This window comes from Acanthopagrus latus, chromosome 19 (genome assembly GCF_904848185.1).
Source record: "Acanthopagrus latus isolate v.2019 chromosome 19, fAcaLat1.1, whole genome shotgun sequence".
Taxonomy (NCBI): Eukaryota; Metazoa; Chordata; class Actinopteri; order Spariformes; family Sparidae; genus Acanthopagrus; species Acanthopagrus latus.
The window spans coordinates 11,547,061-11,571,404 of NC_051057.1; the positions used below are offsets into that span (position 1 = coordinate 11,547,061).

General features: G+C 40.6%; 1 protein-coding gene across 2 annotated transcripts in view; it reads left to right on the top strand.

The window, feature by feature from the left end:
- Positions 1-24,344, top strand: part of cntnap2a (contactin associated protein 2a) — a 309,254-nt gene that overhangs the window by 179,289 nt on the left and 105,621 nt on the right. For both annotated transcript variants that reach the window (XM_037079757.1, XM_037079758.1), the window contains exons 10-12: positions 7,566-7,715; positions 16,758-16,920; positions 21,527-21,633. In XM_037079757.1, coding sequence (XP_036935652.1) covers positions 7,566-7,715; positions 16,758-16,920; positions 21,527-21,633 — 420 coding nt within the window. The remainder of the gene's footprint in view (positions 1-7,565; positions 7,716-16,757; positions 16,921-21,526; positions 21,634-24,344) is intronic.

A 24,344-nucleotide genomic window follows, 5' to 3' on the forward strand; every position in this document is an offset into this window, starting at 1 on the left:
GAGCATTTGTGTCTCTGTGTATATGTGTGTATGTGTGCGTAGGCAAGGCTTAATACGTTATATTTTCAGGCTTTGTGTGGCTGGCATGCTGCCATTCGGGAAGACGTGCAAAGCTCTTCAAGCTACCTCGAAAGACCGAATATTTAGGAGTGGAAGAGATGGGGGGAGGATAAATTCATGAATGCTAGGGGGCCCCATAAATTTATGGCAGACAAAATTCAGTTATACTGTACATACAGGATCAATATGTAATAGACACAGGTGGGGAGGAGAGGACAGGAAAGAAATGTGAGTAGAGAGGAGGAGCAGTAACAAAAAGAGAGAGGATGGGGAGGAGAAAGGGAAGAGAAGCAGGAGGGTAATGTTTCTGAATATTTTGTGCGCTGTGTGGTATTCCTTGCATGTTCTACAGGGAGATGAAACTGAGGAAAAAAACAAGCCATAAATTATATTTGTTCCCCGTGTGTAATGTGATAATATGATAATTGTTGTATATTACTCTCTGAAATCAATGTAATCAGTTTCTGCCTCTGAGAATTTGATTAGTATTCACCTGGCTACCTCCTATCTACTATGATAGCTCCCACCTCCTATTTTCCATTTTACCAGGGGGACTCCTCATTAAAAGGACCCATGTAACTGTTTCATGATGTATTTAGTAGTTTATGAAGTGGTGAACATCTCACTTGCATTGGTTTAAACCCCGTAAAATGTATCCTTATCTCCTACTCTTGGTTTTTACAGCTGTCTTTGAATACGGATTAGACAGTTAACAAACTGCAGTAAATTATTAGCAGCATTTGGCTTTTTCTTCAAAAGAGCGTGATTTGAAGGTTGTTATTTTTCTGATGTTTTCATTCCAAGTCCACCTCAGTGACTTTTTGTACAGTTATCGATCAGTTTTTTTTTCTCAAATCAGTTCAAAATCCTTGCAACAAGAATGGACTATTTTTCTTTATAAGAGTTTCCGCTTCTCTCATACCTTTGCCCTTTTTCACTTGTTTACATTGACATGCCATCCTACGTTATTATATCTTGCTTCGCCTTGTCCCCCCCCCCCCCCCCCCAAAAATCCTATTGTTTATTTATGTTAGCTTTATCTAGCTCCCCTTCACTCTCAAAATTGCATCAGTCCAATGCTCCTGTCTGTTAGACATCATTGATCCATCATGGTATGCAGTATATACTGCAGCTGAAATCAATTGCAATACAATACCTGCGCACTTACACACAGACAGATAAATAGACATGAATCTGGGGTGTTGGCTTTCAGGGTCTAGACATTCTAACTTTATGATGCCACGGATCCTCTCTGAGCCCCAACACTGTATTTTGGATGAATTACAAGCAATTTGCTAATTGTCAGTGACTTCATATTAAAAAAAACTGTACAGTTTGAGTGATAACTGGCTATAAATGGAAAAAGTTATTTTCTATTTTATTATCCCGGTCCAGGAAATGGCTTTTATTTGCTGACTCAGGCTGACAAAAATGGTGATGATAATTAAAACAATGATGGTGACAAAATGCAGTTAATTCTTACTGAGGCAAACTACTTACTGAAAATAAGGTTTTGTCTAGAGTCTAATTTGACTGATGATAAACATAATGAAAGCCATCTGTTTAGCACAGGTATACTGAGCACAGCTCAGCGTAAACTTCTGACTTTGTATGCATCAAGCTACTTACCAAACCAGCTACTGCATAAATTGAGTCACTCAATGAAAAATGTTAAATGCAAAGCACATCCTCCCACATTGACAGAGATTTAAAGTGAAGAAAACACCATGTACAGCCAGCTCTATCATTAGATGTAACATAGTATTTGCCTGGTTTCTCAGTTTCTCAGTCTACACATCAGCCACTTTGTCTTTCTGGCACTGAAGTTGAGTCTTGGTGACAGTCAGCTCCACCCTCTGTTCTATCCCTATGTTTCTTCACTCCTCCAGCTCAGCCCAGATGTCAGGGTTGGTGTTGCTGGCTGGCCCACTTATCTGTCTGTTTCAAACATTTTATGCTTTACTAGACTTTCTTTGACACGTTTACTTTCTACCAGAGCACGTGTCTCATTCAAACAGTACAGCAGGAGTAAAAGTAACTTTACGCAATGGAAAACTTCTGATGCTCTCAGATATTGATCCAAACTATTAACTACTGTTGCCCCAGCAGCTACAGTTGGTGTTTCCATCAAATCTGTTTAACTTAAACTAAATTAAACCATTTTATCTGCAAGGTCAATATGCAATATGCAATATGCAGTCAGTTACATTGTCCTAGATATTGAGGATAATTCAGTACACATGTACCATGTTTACCTTGTAAATGCACAGCAATGCTTGATTTCAATTTAATTGTTTAAGAGAATCTCTATTGAGACATATTTTATTCAAACAACCTAAAGTAATTAGGTTACTTGAATTAAGGTCATAGACTGTATATAGCAACAAATAATAGGCCAAACAACCCATAACATTAAACATTAGCATGCACAAGTGCTCAGTACTAAAAAGAAAAAAAAGAAAGACATGCAGTTTTCTAGCAAAATGGTACATTCTCACTTTAACTCCATACAGTCTTTACCCCTGACATTGTTGTACTGCGTTAAATTGAGCAACAAACCTTGGGAGAAAAAATATCTCCTTTCTATGATGCCAGGAGCTGCTTACGTTCATTCACATATTCGGGTATGAATTAGATGTAGCGTATTAGACCGCTGGAAACTGAAGAACTCACAAATATGTTGTTTTAATAACAAACTTGATCTGACAGTCAGAGAGGGAACAGCAGGAAACCACTGAGGGTGTTGAAGTAGCCACACTTGTCAGATGTACGCAGACAACACTTCCATTTTCCAGCTCTAAAATGAATGCTTTTGCAATCCAAGTACAACCATTGGTCACCTCACATTTATAACATTATATATAACATTCTCCGATTATCATGATATAAATTTACTGCCATCTCCTCTCATGTTGTTGAAAGCACTGAATATGAAATAGACTCCCTTTGACAGGTGCTGTAATGTAGACCATCAGAGAGGTCAGCGTTGTCTGTATTACATTGTGAGTGGAAATGCACACGTGTTCCAGTGACTGGGTTGTAAGCCCTGCCCACATTTGTGAAGACTACTTTAGATGAATGGAGTTGCAATAATGAATGGTCCAGTTTTTCCTGAGGCTTGTCAAACCAGCAGAGAGAGCCAGCTTGGGAGTGTCTACAAACACAGATTGGAAGCATTTAAGGAAGCGTATCAGAGCCAAAAGATTAGAGAGACTAACATTTTGTGCCAAATTATGGTAACATGTTTAAATACAGCAATAAAACAGAATGGAGACGCTGTGGGAAAGACATATATTTTTAAAATTATTATTGTTTTTCGCTGACTGCATTTGAAGAATATATTCCAGGTCTCTTATCGGGATCCCTGGAATTGTCCTTTCTATCTCATCCACTCTGTTCTTTGTGAGCTGAAGTTCAGTCCTAGAAATATCCAGCTCATCCCTGAGAGCTGTCACCACCTTCCTCTGCTCCTGCACACCTCCAACCCCTCTGGGAGGTCAGGGCTGCCAGTTCTGCCAGGACTGCTGCTTGCGCTAAAAACATAAAGCCAGTCATTTCTCAACTGCACTTTTAAGATTTTCTAGCATCACGAAGTCGGTGATTTTGGTAATTACATACCAGAAATGAGCCTCTCAGCCTCTTCCACACTTTTCGTCAGGAGCTGCTGCTCAGTCTTAGTCGCTTCTAGCTCTGCTGTAATTGCTGTCACATTGTTTTCATTGGCTGTCAGTCTGGAGCTCATCGCTGAAATACCATAGATGCTTCAAGTAAGGCTGTCTGAAGAAGCATTTCATAACCTCTCTCATACAAGTACATTTCTGGTGTGTTACTGTTTATTGCTGCTGATATTAAATGATATTCGACTTACACCCAGTCTACATAAACCATCTGTATTGACTCCACTGCTCCTTTAGTGTTTAGTTCTTTTATTTCAAGTTTTCACAATCTCCAGTGTGCATGATGATTTCAGTATTCAGCTAATCAGATTCTAAGAGATTTAAACATATATTCATGTCTAATTAAGTTTTGAGCTCACTTTTCCTTTATGTAAATTCTTAAAAGTAATGACTAGATTCCCTTTATTTGGGTTTAGTCTTATCTAGAGCTAAATCAATTTGGTGATGTGGTTTCAACGATCAATAGAAACTAAATCTGCGACAATTTTGCAAGTCATTTATCAGCAAAAATCCCTTCAGATCCACTGGTTCTAGCTTCTCAAATGTGATGTATTTGCTGATTTTCTTTGGCTCCTTCAACTTTGATTTTGATAAGTTGTGATGGACTTTTCAGCATTAATGGTAATTTAAATAATTAGAAGAATTTTGATTAATAATCATCCCATCACTGATAAATCATAGATGATTTGTTCTCCCCTTCTTAAGAACAGCCACTGTCTCTCTGGGTTTACAGTTCAGCCTTGGTATTCCTCAGTTCCACCCTCTGCTCCACCACCATGTCCCTCAGAGCTCTCAGCTCATCCCGCATCTCCTTCTTCTGTAAATCGTGGTAGGCACCTCCACTCTCTGCTTGAGCCCACGACAGAAACAAACAGCAACACCAGCAGCAGAGGAGCCCCCGTTGTAAAACCATAACCGCTCTGGAAAAACCTCTTAGAAATGAAATGGAATCGGATTGTTGCAGAGGCTGTTAAAACACTCTAAGTGAGCCACAGGGGTCAAAGAAATCTCGTATCCAGTGGTCCATGGAACGTAGGCTGATGCAATGTCCGCAACTGTGAATGCAAGAATGATTTCCCATTAACTTTTTTTTTCCCCAAAACAACTACAGCAGATATCAACCGACACCGATTAAGCATCTTCAAAAAAGATCATGCAACATATAGTTGTGTTTAGTGTGTTTGTCTAACGTAATGAATTATCTTCTTTATGCTGATGGTAATTAGGTGCATTAAAATCTGCATAACTCACTGAACTGTTGCCTCTGCTGAATATTAAACGATCCTTTATGAAATGACAGTGGCTTTTAAAAAAAGTTTAAAATTTAGCAGTTCCCAAATGGTTGAATTCAGTGTTCTAAAATTCTCAAATGATATTATCGCTGTAGTTCCCGTTTAATATTTTATCCCATGAAACCATCCTCAACCTCTCAGTTTCTTCATTTCCATTCAATTCAAAACAAAAACAGAGCAAACTGACCAGTCAGCCTTTCACCTTGTAATCGGGCCCCTGGGCTTGAATGACAACTCTAAAGTAAGCCATCGAACTGTTTTATCCAGTCAAATCTGGAAAAATCGCTCTCTCCTTCATTATCAGTGCCGTTTTTATCTGTGGCAGACAGCCAGCATGGCGTGATTGGAGCTGGTGTGTTTGACATGTGTGATGGGAGAGAGGGAGAGAGTGTGTGACGTACCGCATATTTGCGTTTGTCTGTGCTTTAGAGTGAAGATTCGACACTGCTATCACTGATAAGCTCATCATTCAAAGCTATTGCAGGTGATGTAAAACAGATGAGGGGACACGAGGTTACACAGTATCTATTTTCCATTACACTCAAGAGGTTATAGAGAGGGATGGGATGGAGCAGAGTGCTTGATAGTGATTACATCAAACCAATATACAGTCAGAAATGTGATTATCAGCGGAGGAGCACGTCAAGGTCACTTTCTACCAGAACCAAATGTTTTGTTGTCGTTCAGACAAAGCAGACGCTATTTTTCCTGCCAATATTACTTTTCAGTTCATGGCTTTTCAAGTACAACACAAATGCTGTCAGCTGTGTCATTGTTTACTTTTTTTCACTCTGTCAGAGTCAAAATATGCATAATCACATTCATGATTGTACTGCGTGCGTGTTGCATGTGTGTGTTTGTGCATATTTAACCAGCACTTCACTGAACAAGGCCACAGCAGTCACCCCCTCAGCAGGTGGCCATCTTGGCTCTTCATCTCTTTGGTCACTGCTATGATGACGCATACACGTACATGTGGACACCCTGGTGATTGAGATTAATTAGTGCAGACCCCATACTGACATCAAAGCTTAGGTCTCCGAGTGCATTCGGGGAAAAAATAAACCATGCAAAAGCCTCACAGGAAACACACGGAAACTGTCACACAAAACAGATGCACCAACAAAAGCTTGTGCACTCTGTAACGCGCATGAGTCAGATGTATTGAAACATGCGGTGTGCTGAGGTACAGGTGTATTGACTTGAGACCCTCGAGTTGCACGTGACCGCACCTTGAACTCCGCTCCAGTGTCCTCACCATCGATGTATTACAGTCAGTGAAGCAGTGAGCGGAGCCTAATTGAAAAAGACGCACAATGCAGCAGATGGCCACCAGAGGAGAGGAATACAAAGACAGAGAGGGGAGAAAAAAGTAAAAAGTGAAATGCAGAAAAACAGGACAGGAAATAAAGACGGAGAGATGGAGGAAAGAATCGGGGACAGGGAGGGAGGCAGGATGAATAGAGATTGGTGTCAGTAAGAGGTGATGTATAGAGGAGAGGGTGATGAGAGTGAGCTGGCTTCTCTCTCGGCTCCAGTAGTAATGTCCCTTTCCAAAGCATCACTCAAATTTAATGGAGCACAGCTACAAGGGAAGAGAGAGAAAAGGAGAGCACAAAACCTGTGCACGAACACACACACACACACACACACACACACTGACACAGACAACGCAGCACATTACAGACTCGAACACACTTCCACAAGTGCTCAAAGCCCGCATGCAAAGACAGAGAACACACACACATGCACTCTGGTACTCAGACGCAAACAGGGTTCTCGGAGAGTTAATGGAGTTGAGGCACAGGGGCCTTGAGACTGGAAGCCTCACTCGGCTTGGAGCAGGGGGAAGAGAGAAAAGACGGAGCGAGAGAACAAAAGAGGAAGGACAAAGAATTGGGGAGCGATGGCATACAGATGAGAGAATGTGTTGAAGTGAGGAGAAAATGCGGTCGAGGCAGGAATAGAATCCTCCGCCGAGGATGTCTTAACTCTGTCTGAGGCCATGTTCACCAGGCAGCTTGGACAGAGCCACGCGAGTGGTGAAAAAAAAGAGCAGGGATGCAGTGGTTGTGGAGAAAAAACAACTGTATGATGAAGTAGAGGGTAAACAGAGAGAGATAGCCACACATCACAGACAGAAATTACATTTCCTGGTTTCACCACCCACATACTTCTCACCCAAGATGAGTCACCCAGTATTTTTTCTTTAAATCCCTGTCAGGCCCTTGATATTACACTATATCCTCCTCTAAGAAAGTTACCTCTGACCCAGTAAAAGAAATCAGTCTCTTTTTTTTGTGATTAAACTACAAGTCAGCAGTCAAAAGACAATGTGGGTTAGACCTGTTTTAAAGTTCACAAATGACAAAAGAATGTGGAGCAGCATTTTAATAAACTTGGATTTATTGTTCCAAGAAGTAAGTCAGCCAAACCTTTTACTCACCAAGAGGGTTTTACACTTCAAGAACATGATGTTCAGAATTGTGTTGGCATTTTCTGAAGGCACTTTTCGTCTCTGTCCCCCCTCCCTCAGGTTCAGGGCTTAACGACGGCCAGTGGCATGCAATACGTTTGGTTGCCAAGGAGAACTTTGCCATGTTGACGATAGATGGCGAGGAGGCGTCTGCCGTGCGCTCCACTTCGCCTCTTGCCATCACCACGGGAGGAACCTATCACTTGGGAGGTAAGGGTCGAACACAACACCATCACCACAGATCTGACAAACACACTCTTTCCAGCATCCATTCGTCGTCATCTCATGACATTCCTCTCCTGTGGCCATCATGGAGGGAAGGGGCGCATCAGAGTTTAAGATGGCTGCGACGCTCACAGAGGTAAGAATGCGACGTAGCGGCCAGTTTACATCCAGGTTGTGTTTCAGTTGATTGGGAATTATAAGAAATGCTGCTCATTTGTCTTTAATGTTTGGGTTCAGTGTGTGTGTGTGTGTGTGTGTGTGCGTGTGTGTGTGTGCGTGCGTGCGTGTGTGTGTGTGTGTGTGTGTGTGCGTGTATGCGTGCGTGCGTGCGTGTGTGTTCAGGCTAAATCTCTCTGCAAATGATTTATCTTGCCAGAAATCTATATGGCAGTAGTCAAAGTTCAGGAAGTTGCTCACTTAGCAAGGGCACAGACACAACTAGACCACTAGATAGACACAGCAGCACACACACACACACGCAAGCAGAGGAGACTACAGACAGACACAATCTGTCTGAATTAGGAAGACGCCAGGTTAATGATGCCAGACACCGCTGTCCGTCTGTCGGAAGACGGTCCTCATCTATGTGTGCATATGTGACTGTGTGTGTGTGTGTGTGTGTGTGTGTGTGTGTGTGTACATTTGGTGTGTGTGGGCACCTGTATGAAATTACAGTAACTGAGAGAAATGGGCTCTGATAGCTCCATAAGGCCTCTGTCCCTCTCTCTCTATCAGAGTAAAATCTCCTCTATCAAGCCAAACCATTTCCCCAGGCCAGTCAATAAGGATCAGAGCACCTCACACACACTCACCCACACACATATCCACATTCTCTTATTCTGTTGTCCATCTTAATTTACTCCTCGCTGCCGTTGAGTGAATCCCCCTTAAGCCCATGATGACTCTGTACTTTTTATTTATGGAATCCAGCTTGGTGAGGCCTTGATATGCTAATTGCATTCACACAAGAAGTGTCCAACTTTTTTTTTTTTTTTTTTTTTTTAAACTTTCACTTTTTACTTTTTTTCTGGGGTATTCCTGCATTTTTTAACCTGTTGTGTTTCAAAATCACTCAATATCAACACTTGATCTTTTATAATCACTTACGCCTGTTCACACTACCTTTTCCCTCATCTTTCCTTTCTGTATGTCTTCTCGGGTTGCTCTCTCTCCTCTTTTCGCCTCTTTCCTCTCATACTTCCTTTCTCCGTTTTGATCCAGTTGCTGATTTATTGATTTTTGCAAGCGTGCTAGGAATCAATAGTGGCTAAGAGGAGAGGATCTCTATAATGTCTTTACCTCTTGAAGGGGAGACAGACAGAGAGAGTGAGAGAAAGGAAGACTGAAGGGAAAAGAAGATGTATAAAAGATAGGAAAGAAGAGAATGTGGAGATGAGGAGAGGACAGAGTTTGTGGCAGGAGAATTTAAAAGATAGCAGAGCTTAAGAGAAGAGAAGAAGGTGAGCGCTGTATCCTAGGAGGAACTGAGGAACTGCAAGGAAGGGTGACAATGAGATGTGAATGCCCAGAGGCAGTACCTACATGTCGTCAAAGGAAACATATGGCTTCAAAAACACATAATTCACATATTTGTATTCAATATCCATGCAAATAGAGAGACACATCACAGTCTTTGGTATGTGTTATGTACATATTCTTTGTTTTGGTTTCATCCTGAGGAAAATATCAAGCACGGGGCTTTTATCTATTTGCAGCATCAACGTGTTAACATGTAGAAAAGAGATTTTTCAAGCTACTTTTTTCACAGCCTCTCACACCCACCACACACAAACTGAGCACTAGCGCAGCTAAGAACACGTCTTCACAACGAGTTTATACAAAAAGATGTCTGTATGTAGACTAACTGTTTAGCTAAGTTAGCCAGGTCTCTTGGATTTTGGCAAATTCTTGTAAACTCAGCTAGTGTAAGGAGAAAATCAGCCTAACATCCCTCTGACAGTGGTAGCTACCTGCAAACAGAGGGAGAAGGACAGAGGACAGGAGGAATAAATGATGCTGATTTCATTGACATCTGAGATTTTTTCCATTGAGATATTATTGACTTTTCTTGGTGACTTTACTGTTATAAACATTACTGTTGCTTCTCTAGAAATGACACTGGTGCTAAACAGAACTGTGGAGGCCACTGGGAATTCAAAACTGCTGATTATCATTATGGCAAAGAGTACAAAGTGATATTTGGGCCACCACTTCATAGGCAATGGAAGACACTTTTGGAACCACTTCAGCCATTTCATTCTTAGTTCAGACTTGAGATTTCTATTTAATGGGAACAGGTGTGTGTGTGTGTGTGTGCTGTTGCAGGTTTTTGTTGTTTTTTTTTTTGTTTGTTTGGTTTTTTTTGGCTTGCAGGATTTTTTTTAGCTTTTCCACAACTGGGTTTGGATTTTACTTGGAGCTCCTGTTGTGGTTTTAATAGTTCATCAACCACCAATGTTAATGAAATCTATCTACATGAGACGTACAGGCAGAAATATTCACAGACAAGGTGACGTGTTTAAACTGTGTTATGTATGGTGACATTTGCCATCTTCCTACCCTGCTCTCTGACTCTGTCCTGGAAGTTACAGCAACAGGTGACCAAATGAAATCATTACCTTAAGTAAAATGATGGATCTCTCTTGGTTTTTGCCCATTGGTGGAAACATTTGTAATGATAATTACACGACACAAAACTTAACACAGGCCTAGCAGTCTTCATACATTTTGCTGCAGAAGTGGACATATCTTTATATCTAAAAAGCATTTGACTTAAAACTGTGCATGAACCCTCAGTGCACATATCAGTACTCCACCATCAAGACCAGATTTTATTTTCTCTTTGTCAATGCTTTGCTTCCCCAGTCTTCAGATTTACAATGAAGGCCTGAAGCCATCTGAACCTGTGCCTATGTGGGTTAGTGTGAAGCCTTTGAACTTGTGTGTTGGTTTGGACCACATGCTCTGAAACTCCCAAGCATCCACACACACACACACACACACTCGAAGCCCAGTTAACTTACCACTCATACAAAATATCCGTAATTTTTATTCACAACATTCACACCTCACCACATTCGGGGGCCAATTTCCATCCCAGCACAGAGGGAACAGAATAATATAGTGAGTGCACAAAAAGATAGTTTAGCCTTTGGCTTGCCCTCAATTACTCTCTCTGATCGCTCAGCTTGATGAGTCATAGAGGCCAAGCACATTAAGCGGTCCTAAAGCTCTCTAACAGTATACCATCAGCAGTTTCTATGTGACTTTGACTGTTCTGTCAGTGTGGCCCAATTAGCAGACACCCCTCAGTATCATGAACAAACCATGTTCTTATTTAGATGGGAGGAGGGCTCGGATAATTGCTGAGAGTCATTTGTGTAGTTTCAGTCATCAGGTAGCCAGCCATCTGCTTCAGATTTCATGGCTTTAAGGCATCAATCTGCTGTGATATCATCGGTAACAGTTGTTGATCAGTGACCACGGACTGAGGCAGACTTTGTAAGGAAAGTGATACTGCTACTACAACATGATCTGTCCGATTACAACACATTTTGACAATCACAATATATTTACTGCTTCTTCTGTCATTTTGGTTGTTTTCTAATTGTGGCGCATGTAATGTTTGCTCTCGGTGGAGATTTTAATTTCGTTACGTGTCCGTTTTCTATTTTCTTCTTTTCCTGTACCCCCCCACTGTGGCTTAATGTATATTAACCATGTCCAATTGCCAGATAAACTTAACATTAAGGGTAATCAGTATTTAATTGAAGCATGACTGCCACACTTATGCAAAGACATACATGCATTGCACACGCACTTACACAAAGTCAAAAGCTCGGTGTTTTGACGTGACACTCAAAGTGTAATACATTATGGTTAAGTAAGAGGGGATCAGTGCACCTGGGTAATGGGCCTTTTACCATTAGGACATTCAAACACGTGCACACACACACACACACACACACACACACACACACACACACACACACACACACACACACACATTATTGACATTGAGGCATTTTGTAGGATAATAATTTGTTTGTGTTTAATCAAATGGAAAGTGTGTATGTGTAGGTAAGGCCTACCTTGTAGGGGGGACAAAATATAACCAGTGGGACATAATTACTTTTAGTCTCCTGCTGGCCAAATACTGTCGCTCAGTTTTATGTGATACATAGAAAAAGCAGTTAGCCAGCGGCTGGTTACGTCCTCTTACTGTTTTAATTAAGATTCAGCTACTGCTTGGTTTTCCTACCAGTGATGATCATGTCTGAGTTGTGACACTTTTACAACAGAAATGTGACGCAATAGTCAAACTACATATTTCCCATGTACAGCAGTTGATACAGAAGTACTTTAATGCAGATATATTCTTTTTAATTAATAAAATCAAATTGAACTAATTGAACAGAGTTTCTTAATGCTTTTAATCAGCATTAATATTAATAGCAGCAATGTGTAATATGAGGACAAGCATGGCAACATAAAAATATTTGCTAATTAATGCTTTAATTAAGGTAATGAATTACCTAATTTAACCAAACGGTTATGTTTAATGTATTTTAATGACTATGATGAGACATTATGGTGTTTGAGTAGCATTCCCAAAGAATTTTAAGGCTGTGCCAAATATGCAGCTTAAAAGCTTTTATTTTAAAGTCATTTGAAATCAAAAATGCGTAAAGCTGGCACACAGATGAGGTCACTAGTGACAGTCACTAATGTAAGCTGTAGGTATACTTGCTCTGCTTTTCCTGTTCTGTGGCATTAAAATGCACAAGGCACTGCCTTAACCCAAGGTTACAGGATACTATATTTTAGATGTCAGAGCAACGACAAGACTTGGCTCTAAGCCTCTGTCATCCTGTCCCCAACTACGCCCTCTTAATTTTTCTTCTCCTCTCTGTTTTCTTTGCTCTGCTTTTCCTCCCTTCCTCCCATTTCTTTCGTTCTCTGCAATTTCTCAGTTTATCTTCCCTTCTTCTTTCTTGGCCCTCCACTTCTCCTCTTTCCTCTCATCCCTGTTATCCTCTTTAACCGGGTCGGCCCCTTCCTTTGCCTCCTCTCATCTCCGCCCCTCTATCCTTCGAGCGTCTGCTTTTAAAATCAGCCTCCTGAACCCAAAGCCTATTTTACGGGGAGTAGTTCCTCACTCCTGACGCTGCGCTTAGAGAAATTAGTAAGTGACTGACACGAGACAGCCACAAATTGAATTTCTCAAGAGGCAAGACAGACGGACGCTCACACAAAAACACACGCACATACACCAGGCCATAAAGTCATGCTCTCCTTCCCTCAGGAACGCGGGACAAATGGATATACTAATGAGAGAGATGTCAATTATGGGATGATTCCACCCTGAAGCATGCTGTTGTTTGATAATTTTTGGGGAAAGGAAGATTCTGTGTTTCCTTTCATTAGTTCTGCAATCTTCCTGCCCATTTTCACAACTCTGCCGAGTTGTTCCACACAGTATCAAGAATCTCTTAGCTCGTTGCTTCTTTTCTGGCACATTTGCTTTATGTGCATGAATGAATGACAGTCTCATAATGTCTGACAGCCTTAAACTTTGCTTTCCCATTACGCTATACAGTATACTATGATGTAAAACCTTTCTGACCTTTTAAAAGGAAGTGTTGTAATGCTGCTTTCACTCCAGCTGGTTTATTTGCTCACTTAAGTATAGACAATTTTTCGCTCAGCTGTGAGGAAAAACCTTCCCAGCACATACAGTATAGCATCAATTGACAGTCACAGTATATCCATTAGTGATCATTGTGATGTAGCACACCCCCATGAGTGCTTCCACATACTGTCACCCCTTCTTCCTCATCTTAAAGCTTGTAATGAATTAGACAAGAGACTCTGTGGCACCCACATTTATCAAAAAGCGGCCTATGCTGTCCGTACATGTGCTTTGTGTACTTTTGTGTACATAAATGCGTGCCCTCTTGTTTACATATCACAGCAGGTACATCTTTTCGTTGACACGTGTGCAGTTATGTTTGACAGGCATGCAGCCTATTTTGGTTCAAAGGTGCTCTTTGAGGTGTTTCAAGTATGTGCTGTAGCATTTATCTGTCCTTTTTTTATAGTAGATAGGCACATTTTTGGATTTTGTGAGAATGTTATTTTAGGCTATAGTTTTTGTCTCTGTCTGTCTTTCTTTCTTTTTTTTTGTCTTTCTAAAAATGTTGTTGAGTCGAATCCTCTGAATATTTGTTTGATTTTTTGCGCATCTCAGAATTTTGGCTGATTTCCAGCCAACCTCATCTGAAAGCAAATACATCCCCCTAAAATGTGCTGGGATGTGGAAACAAGTGTTCTGTACCCTGAGAGCCAGCCGTGCCAGTCAGATGTTGTTCAGCTGGTGGAGAGCTGGTGCTGGTCTTCCCGTGTGTATTGTAAGTGAAGCTCTTTGGGCACAACAGGGAGCATATGATAGGGTGCCAGCAAGCCTGCAGGGGTTTATTGCTGCCGTTTCCGATCCTGAGGGGTTATGGCGGATAGAGAGTCTTTGTTTATACTACAAATTAAAACCACACAGCATCGCTGCATTCAGGGAAAAAAAATTAAATGTGGTCAGACAATCTTTGTTTGGTGTGTGTGCGTGTGTGCGTGTGTGTGTGTGTGTGTGTGATAGCTTGAGGATGTGCAGATGTTTGACCACATCTATGCCTAGTTTGCCAATTGTTCGTCTCCACTGGACTCCATCTTACTAATCGGGTCTGCGTGTTCCTCTGTGTTTGCAGCATTCCTAATGATACAGTACTAAATTTTTGAAAAGCACAAAATGCCATTTTATGAGAAAATGTTCATATAAAGGAGGACTGCAAGTACTATTAACATTATTTGTTGCTGGTCATGGCTTCAGAGTAACAATAAGAGAAAACATGGTGCTTATACCAAATTTAAAGCATGAGGTCTGTTGGGATACATTTGCTCTTACTCCTATTTAGCTCAGTAATATTAATTTAATATGCACATTTGTGTAGTGCGGTGCCCAGACGAACATTTATCGTTTAAATCAAAGTGACACAATGGGGCTCTTCAGTACAGCAGCTAATTTCTCCAAGGGGATACAGGAACTACTGAGAGGTGCTTCTAAATGGTGAATTGCATTGCACTATTTGTTTTTTTCCTATCCAAGACCAAGATCTAAAAACAGACGACACCCCAACAAACAGGATATTTTGGTAGAGTTGAATTAAGCAAACACCTTGTCTGTGGGATAGATAGAATAACTGAGCAACCAGTCCCCCGATAGCTTTCACAGCCTACATCCATCTATCCTTCCATCGTTCCATGCGTTGCACCGTTTCTTCTGCCAAGCTGTCAGGAAAGCAGTGCTACCTTTGCATTCATATGCTATCCACAGGACGCAAACCGCTGCCAGCCAGCTGCAGTCTGCTCCGCTTCCCATCTTCTTGCTCCCTTTCCAGCTCTCCCCCTCTCCTCTCTCTGTCTGTCTCCCGCTCCTCTGGAAAGACAGTAGACAGGTGTGGCAGGAGAGGAGGCAGATGGCGAGGATGACAGCAGAAACTTTTGGGGGGGAAAAAAATGATAATCTGAAGATGAGAAGAAAACAATGAATGCAGCTCAAACACACACACACACAGGCATTTTACTCCTCTGCTGCTTTGTTTGCTGGCATGTCAGCCAACTACATAAACTACAATTTTGTTGGTGCCCACATGCACACAGTGCATAATAGGCCCTCTATAATAAGCCTTTTTGATGCATTGGCCTTGAGGCTAATAGGCAGGCCGGAGAGCGTGACAGCTTATAACATCACAATGATGGAGATGTCATTGAGCGGTGGTGTTTTATGAGTGACCTGTGTGCTCGTGGCAAAGATTGAATTCCAGGCCCTCATCTCCAACATCTGACAGTGCACGTACGCCATAATAACACCTGTGTGTGTACACACATTCTGTATTCAGTAAACACATACTGTACACATGTGCACAAAGCCAGATTTGCACATGTAGAATATACACATGACCTACCATCTGTGGATTTTGTGAGACAGACTAAGCAAACAGACAAATATACACATACACACACACCATATGCACACAGTTTTGTCCTAGCCTTGTCCCCATCTCAGTCAAGGCCCAGTGCTACCTCTGGACGGGCCATTGACTCTTGTATCTCATAAAGGCACTGTGTATAGTAAAACCTATATGTCCTCTGGTGTATTGCGGCCTTAGCACTGGTATTAAGGCTAATGGGCCTTGTGGAGAAGCTCTAAAACAAAAGGACTGATGAAGGTTCATGGCTTTAAAAAGCGACAATAACCAGGCAATGTCCAGGTCCGTTGTTCCTCTTCAAGGCTGATGTTGTTGTTAAGTCTAGTATCTACTTCTACAGGAGGTCTTCACTTCATGATACATTTTAAATCATGCACAAAACACTCCATCATTCCTCAGTTCCTTCATTGTTCAAACACAAGCTGTTGTTCATATCATTTTTGGTCACAGTTTATGGTAAGGGTACTTTTATGAATATCATAGATTCATGCGTGAAAAAGAATGAATTAATTACTGTAGTACTTCATGACCTATAAGTAATGTACAAGATTTAAAGCATCTCATGCATAACTTAATGTAAGAATAAGTCATGAATTAATTCAACAACTGAGGCTTTTAAATCCTCATAATTTCTGAGTTATTAACAATGTTCATGTCTCCTACGTTGGTAAGTTTGCTGTAAAAAAAAAAAAAAAAACTGCGCAAGTATCTTGCTGAATTCTAAATGTTGTAAACATGATTAACATTGCATCATCATTTTTGTGGCCCTTTGAATAAAGTGGTGACCTGGTCCATCTTGATCACCAATAAATGCATACATTAATTCTTGTCCATTCGTGATAGTTCATGAAGTGCTGCATAAATTAAGTTGTTTTGCATTAATTTATGATAACTCCTGTACCCGTACCGTACATTTTTACCCTTTTGTTTCTGTTTTCTTCTCTAACTTTTTTATCTCTGTATTTGTTCTTTCTTTGGCTGGTTTCAGGTTATTTTCTCCAGACACTGTTCCCACCCTCCCAGCGGTCCTTCCAGGGGTGCATGCAAGCGATCTTAGTGGATGACCAACCAGCTGATATGCATGCGGTGGAAAAAGGCACTGTGGGGGCTTTTGAGAATGTCAGCCTCGACATGTGTGCAATCATCGACAGGTAAGAGTGATAATTCATGGATGCAGGACACAAAAAATTGTGAATGAAAACAATTTTTATTCAAAGTACCAAAGCAAAGTGTCATGAGTGTCATAAATCAATTGGTTTTAAATTGGAGGAGTCACATAAACAGACTCTGTGAATTCTTATCCAGAGATGTATAACTCAGGGCTCTGGTTGTTGTGTCTATCTGCAGAGGAATACCTTGTGTGTGTGACTGGTTTTTGTGTACTCGTCATACTGATAAATAGATATAATTGATGGGGTGGATTCACAGTGTGAGGGGATGTGTGTAAATAGCACACTTGTTTTGTTTTAAATGAACTGATTGTCGGTTTCATCCACACACTGCATGATCTTAATCAAACGTAAGAAATTTGCCATTTCTCTTCTTTCATTGCCACGTATAACAAAAATTCTGTACAGTTCATCCCAGCATTGGCTCACTGGAAGCATTCACTACAACTTGTTGACATTTCAATTTATTTACTTGTCATAGACCAGACACACACATTGGGATGGATGTGCCATACATGGAATCATCCATGGCTAGATTCACCATCCATTCAGATTTCATGGACTGGTTTAAACCTCAAAGAATTAAGCATAGTCCAGTGTTAGATATCAGCTTAGTGGTTTTCTTTCATGCAAAAGACATACTGAGGATTTATTTGAAATGACACGTATCTCACCATGAAGGTGAACCAGACTGAGATGCTACAATTAGGAATAGGCCTCGTTGATTGGAACACCATTATCCCTGTACCTAGCGATTTGTTTTCAGGTCAGGTTTGTCAATAACACTTACCATCATCAATATCTCTGCCCAGAGGAGTAGTGACCAACTGCCACTGCTTGAGTTTCAAGCTCAATTTTGTCCTTACTGCAGTAAAGGTCTGACTTGCTAGACCACAGCATTATTAGTTACGTGACTAATACAGACACATTTATACAAAAGCACTGTCAGATCAATTTCCTAAACTTCTTCTAAACAATCAAATGTTTGATTTTTTAATTTCTGTCTCTGGGTTTGTGTTTCTATGGATGACAGGAAATGGCATTTTTGTTTAAAGTTCTCAAAGTCCTCTAGCCTAGTTGGTATATGAACCTGGGTGACTACAGAAAGTTTTTGTGACTATTGATTATTGACCTTTACAGTGAGAAATCAAAACAGTATGTGTGAAGATTTTTTGACCAATCAGGGGGCAGCAGAAACAAGTTGTGAAGACAACGCTGACATGCTCTGACATTTTAAATTGATATGCTGGTCATGTTAGCATACAGCTGCCTACTAAGTTTAACCCCCAACAGAAATATCTGGGTCTTTAGCCATTCAAACTTCCTCTTTGTGAAACTGCTGCTAAAAAACAGAACGTGTACAGTGGGATTTTCAAGCTTTCTCCCAACCTGCGATTGCTGTTAACAGCACAATGAGAGCAGTGAGAGTGATGCAAAATAGGGAAATGTTAGGGACCCACATTACATACATTCATATGATCAGTTGTTGTTATGATAATATTCATTATAGCTGCCAGACAGTCACATGTGAGCATTTTCAAATGAAACTGGTTTGTTATACCAGTTCAGTTTTCCAAAAACTTTAGCTTCTTTCTTTATGCTTTGCAAATTATGAAAAGTAAGTTTAGTTTCATACAGACTTTTTTTATAACTTAGATACTGAAGTCATCACTTTTAGATATGTTGTCATGCAGTGATATGGTGATATTCAGTCTATGCTCGAAGCCTTCTTTTATCATTTGTTTTGCCTTTGTAACGCTAGTGTGAGTTAATGTAGTGTGAAATTATTATTATTATTGCAGATTGTAGTACATTAGTGCTGCTGATTGTTGCTAGCAACAGGCTGAGTGTCGTCACATTTCCAGACTGTGGTCAGATTTTTAGAACAAACTAAGACGTCCACAGCAGTTTCCTATCCCTGCTGCTCACAGTATTGCCCATTGCAGTTACTTCAAATGTTATGTAGCAGGCCTGCAGTACTAGAGGTGGGCCCTGTCCTGCCATGGAAGATGAATGAGTGCAGTGTTACCATCTAACTAATCAGAATGTCTTTGAAAGCAGTTCAATAGCCCTGTCTGACCTCCTTTTGATCAATGCCGTTCCACTGTGGGATTCTGTTCAGACTGAGATCATGGAGGGAGCAAAACACACACATCCACGCAGACACACTCTAGCACTGCCACACACAAGGCTGCGTTCATGCAGATTCTAATATTCCACAACTTTACTGTTATTCTAGAGGGGCGCCACAATAACACATGCAATGTGGTACATATAAGCATACACACACTGTTTAGGTGCCCCCCATTCTGTTTTATAAATGTTCTTTTTCCTCATGCAAACCCCAGAGCATATAAGGTGTAACTGGTGTACTTCAGGGGTTTAGTTAATTGTGCTTGTCTTTTATTATCATTAGAGCTCATCAGTTTTCATCAGCACTTGTAGCCTACTGAAAAGTTACATAACTTAGATACTTGGATCACTGGCATAGTAGACTTATTTTCAGTAAAGTTGAGGCTTAATATGATTCAAATACCAATGGATGGGGTCAGGGCTCATCTTTATATCAAGTTCCTGACTTTTTGTCAATGCAACTTCTTTGTCCTTGCGTAGCAGTGTGACTGTTACCATGACAGGCATGTGCATGTGTAGTAGCACTGCCCAAAGTGTCTTTTGGTTCTGCACCCGTCAACAGTCGGATCGTGTCTGATTATTTTTGCAAATGTGATTTTTCTGTCCATATATTTCTACAGCAGCTACATACAGTATTTCCCTCATTGCTTACATACATGCACATAGCTAAGGTATACATACTGCACAGTACATTCAAAAAGCACACCTGCATTTCTTTGCTTTGTTGCAAGAACATGTGATTTCATCAGAGAGTGAGAAAAGCACACCTCATCCACACGTGTAAATGTACACATGTAAGTACACATGAGCTCATACACAGAGACACTGGAAAAAAAATGTTCAGGCTCCTCTGTCAGTGAACACACAGTATATCATATGAACAAGCCCACAGTTGCATGTCAGCTTCGTAGTAACTGGAGATATGACAGCAGTAATCGTCTTGTCTCCCTCCGGAGACTGAGCATGCTCTTGAACGCTGTGCTGCTAAACTGCCCGACTTCCTACATGACTAAAGAAGAACTCAGCATTTTAAAGGACCCCCTGCAGCTCTTATGAGTCAATGTTTGTTTTTCCTCCAGCTGGCTTTCCTCTTAATATCACTTTGATTCATTCAAATAAGCAAACTCAGATATTTTAATCACACAATTTGTGCTTGAGTACATGTGCATGAGTATGTGTGTGGGAGAACCCAGCTCTGAGACTACAGTGCCTCGGGCTCCATCGTCAGCAAGCCCGTAGACCGATCAAATCACGGAACTTTGATGTTTTCAGGGTCTGAGTTGGTATTCACATTTCGACAAGAAAAAAGCAGTGATTTCTTGACTGCTGTTTGCTTAATGCTGTCTTCACACGAAGGCGGATAACTAAACTGGCTTGCATACACATAATTGTGTATCTTTTACGATAAACTCCAATTCTGTCACCTCCTCCTTTCCACGATCATTTGATCCATAAAATTACATGTAATTGTCATTTAATCATCAATTGCCATATTTTAATGTTGTCACACAATATATTAAGTATAAGATAGTGATTTATTACAGCTCATGATCGCTTGCTGTTAACGTTGACAAGTTGACCAGTAATTATCCCTTGCTGAACTGACTCATCCAGTCCAATGCTCAATGATGCTAAATAATCAATTAAAATCACTGGTTTTGTTTGGTCATTCATTTTCAAAAAGAATGAGAAATTACCTCTCATCTTTGAGCTGACATGTATCAAAATTTTGGATACACTTTTTTCCTGTTGACACTTTGAACTCAGCAGTGGTCTTTTATGTTGATCCCCTCCAAATAAGCTGTCTAAAGCCTCATTTTTGGATGTGAAAAAAACAGGATGTCTGTGAACAAAAGGCCTGTCACAATAAGTTAAGATGATGAGAGCACTTCCTGATTGCTATATTTAATCACACTCACTATCTGGCAAGTTCAAGCAAGATCCTGCTGCTGCTGTTCTATTGTTAAATGTGTTGTTTTCCACCTTAGTGTGAATTTCCCAGATTCTCTGCACACCGACGTACATTTGGTCAGTTGAATCATAACGCATACATCATTACATCTACCTGAACTTATATGGATATGGAATTTATTTCGGGCAGAGGAACATATTCACCATTCAGTAGGTATTCAGTAGGTCTCACCCTATGAGATCCTCAATACCATTCAACATGACAGTCACTACACGTGAACACAGGGAATAACACGTTTGACACATTGTTTGTCAAAGGTAGATCTTGTGTCACTAAGAAAATCTAAATGTTTCACCAATAAAATATTTTATTTCAGTCATTTATGATAATTTTTAATGACATTTTTTAATAAAGATCAGGAAAAAAAAGTTTAATAAATGCATTAAGTAGAATTCTTGCTATTAAAAAGTATTCTCTAAAATACTCTTTCTCTCTTTCCTCCTTTCTCTCTTTCTTATTTTTTCTCTCTTTTTCTCTGTCCAGGTGCATGCCTAATCACTGTGAACACGGCGGCCGGTGTAAACAGACGTGGGACATTTTCAGCTGTACCTGTGATGGAACAGGCTACACTGGAGCCACCTGTCATACTTGTGAGTATGTGAGTGTCTGTGCCTGCAGTTGTGTGTCCTTGCCCATCTGGTTTTTCTTCTTTCTTTTTTTTTTTGTCTTTCTCTGTTTTGTCCCTCACTTAAACACCACTGTGTTCTGTTCCGTGCGTGTTTGTTTGATTTGGCATTCCTCTGTTCGCCTTTGAGTGATTAAGCTGTTTCTCCTTCCAAAGCCGCAATCCTCAGCAGAGGGACAGATGAACTTTTGAAGTGTTCAGAGGCTAGGCTTTTTCTGACTGTGTTGTGTGTTTTGTTCTGGTCTGAGAAGAGGCAACCCAACCAAAAGCAGCAGCGCACAAAGAGAACAGAGTCAGAAAGAGAGAAAAAGCCGAATAGGGTTTTCGAAAAGGCTTAAATATTTGAGAAGGCCATCCCCCCTCCCATATGCCACAAATATTGTTCCCTTTTAAGAGAGGATGTGAGAGAAATGATTTGGCAACATTATGAACAATAAGCCTAAATCAAGAGCTTTAATACAAATGAAGTGTGAGGAAAATAAGATAGAAGAATAGAGTGAGTGGAAAATACAGTAGGATGGGAGGGCAGGGGGACACATGAGTTTGAATAACACCAGAAAGGAAATTAAGCATATGCAATAAAAACAAAAAAAAAAAGGGAGCAATGTCTTTTGTGATCACATATCTCTCTGTGTATGTGTTTGTCAATATTCACTAATAAGAGATAGCTGGAGGCGCCTGTCAAACTGCCTGGTTTGGGACTTGAAAGTCGTGGGTTTAATCTGGGGACCAGCGGGGATGATGTGGGCAGGGAGATAATGTGAATAATGCTTTCCCCTGCGGTTCAAAACTGTTGCTTCAGCAGAGATGGTCCATGGTCATTTGTAAATGGCTTTGAGTGTACTGTGTGCACGGCTGTAAAACACCATTGTAGTGTTTTCAGTGCTTCCTTTAGACCTAGAGAGGATAAGACAAAACAACAAAGGAAAGAGCAGAAGGGATATTGGAGACTAGCTAGCAACACATTTACCGCTCTGTTCATCGACACAGCACCCGACAATATGAGGGCATGAAGTAAAATCCTTTCACTGAGCAGGGGTAATCTTACAAAATTACGATATAATGTTGCATTATGGGAAATGTCTTTTTTAGAGTTTGACCCTTAGGTACCAGAAGTCAGCATATCTCAACCTCTGCTGTGTCATATTTGACCACTTAAGTAGCTGAAGTGTTGAGACCAGAAGTATGAATGAATTAGTGGATCAACAGAAAATGTTTTTACAAGAATATTGATATTTTTCCACTCATTCTATCTATCATTTGGCTTTTGATCAGTCTGCTTTTTCAATTCTGGTTAAGGTTAGAATGAAACATGGGGTTGCGCAGTAATTGCTGCTTTTATCTGGATACATTATGGCATTTTAATCTGAAGGTTTATTTTCCAAACATGTTATTTTTAATTGCACATTCCCTCCAGAGCCGTGGCTCCAACCTTTCAATACTAGGAGAACTGCTGGTTATTCAGCTTCCACTGTGTTACAGCCTTTGACCAGTGGCCTCAAACCCAAAGTGGTGCTTCAACAATTCTGCACAGATTCTTCTGAGATAGTTCAGCAGGGTCAGTTCCTCCCAACACTGGTTTTGTTAAAGAGCATGTCCTCTCAGCAAGCAACTGCATCACTTAACTCCTGGGTGAGCACGGTGGATATCAAAGTGGAAAAATACAATAATCAAGTAGTCAGAGGATGCAACAAACAAGAAAAGAAATATCAGAAAGAAAAGACAGAAGACATTGAAAAAAACTGAGTGTAATTAAGAGCTAAGACTAGCTAAGAAAGCTAAGGGAGAAAGGAAAAAGAGATTTTTTTTCATCTTAAACTCTTTGTTAAGCCTGTGAATAGCCCTCAGTCAAGAAAGTTTCACCCTGAACTGCACTTTCACATTACTCTTTGAAGTGTAATTCTTCCTCTCCTCCCCTCTCTGTCTTTGTGTAGATCAACACAAACATAACATCAATATGCTGTCAGATAGATTGCTAGAGAGTGTGGGACAAGACAGCGCTCCTTGACAGGCTCTGAATGGAGACTGGCAACTGCATGAAATTGCCTTCTGCACGCAGGGAGAAAAATAACTGCGGACATTGATGTGCTATTTTAGATCCATTCTCCAGTTTAATTAATCTTCGGTCTATTGCATAACAAAAATATATTCAAGTGTGGATATGAGATGCAGGCAGGGAAACAGACGGAGGCTATCTTGGGAGAGGTTTATCATCTTTAGTGTCATACTGTGGGCAGCATATGGTAATAATATAATATCATGACATACCCTGTTATTCCTAAGCCTACCCAAGATGTCCGAAAATCGCTTTGAGTGGCTTACTGTAATGAGCTCTTCTCCAGCATCACACACAGGAAAGAAAATGAGAGTGACGGCCATGCAAATCTCTGAAAACTTCCATGTATAGCAGAGGATGAGGATCAACCCCCTTGATTTAAGATAAAAACATGGCCTTGATACTGCCGCCACCATTTTTTTACAGCGCTGTTTGAAATCACATTCAAAAAAGTATTCCAGTATCAACATACTTCTCAGCGTGACACAACGTAGAATGAGCAGATTGGTGTTCAAAGAAATGAGATGCGTCCACTGTTAAGCAGACTATAAGCCTGTGTTATTCATTCTAAAAGTTTGCTCAGAATCATTAAGTTGGACACAGTAGACCCTTTTGGCAGC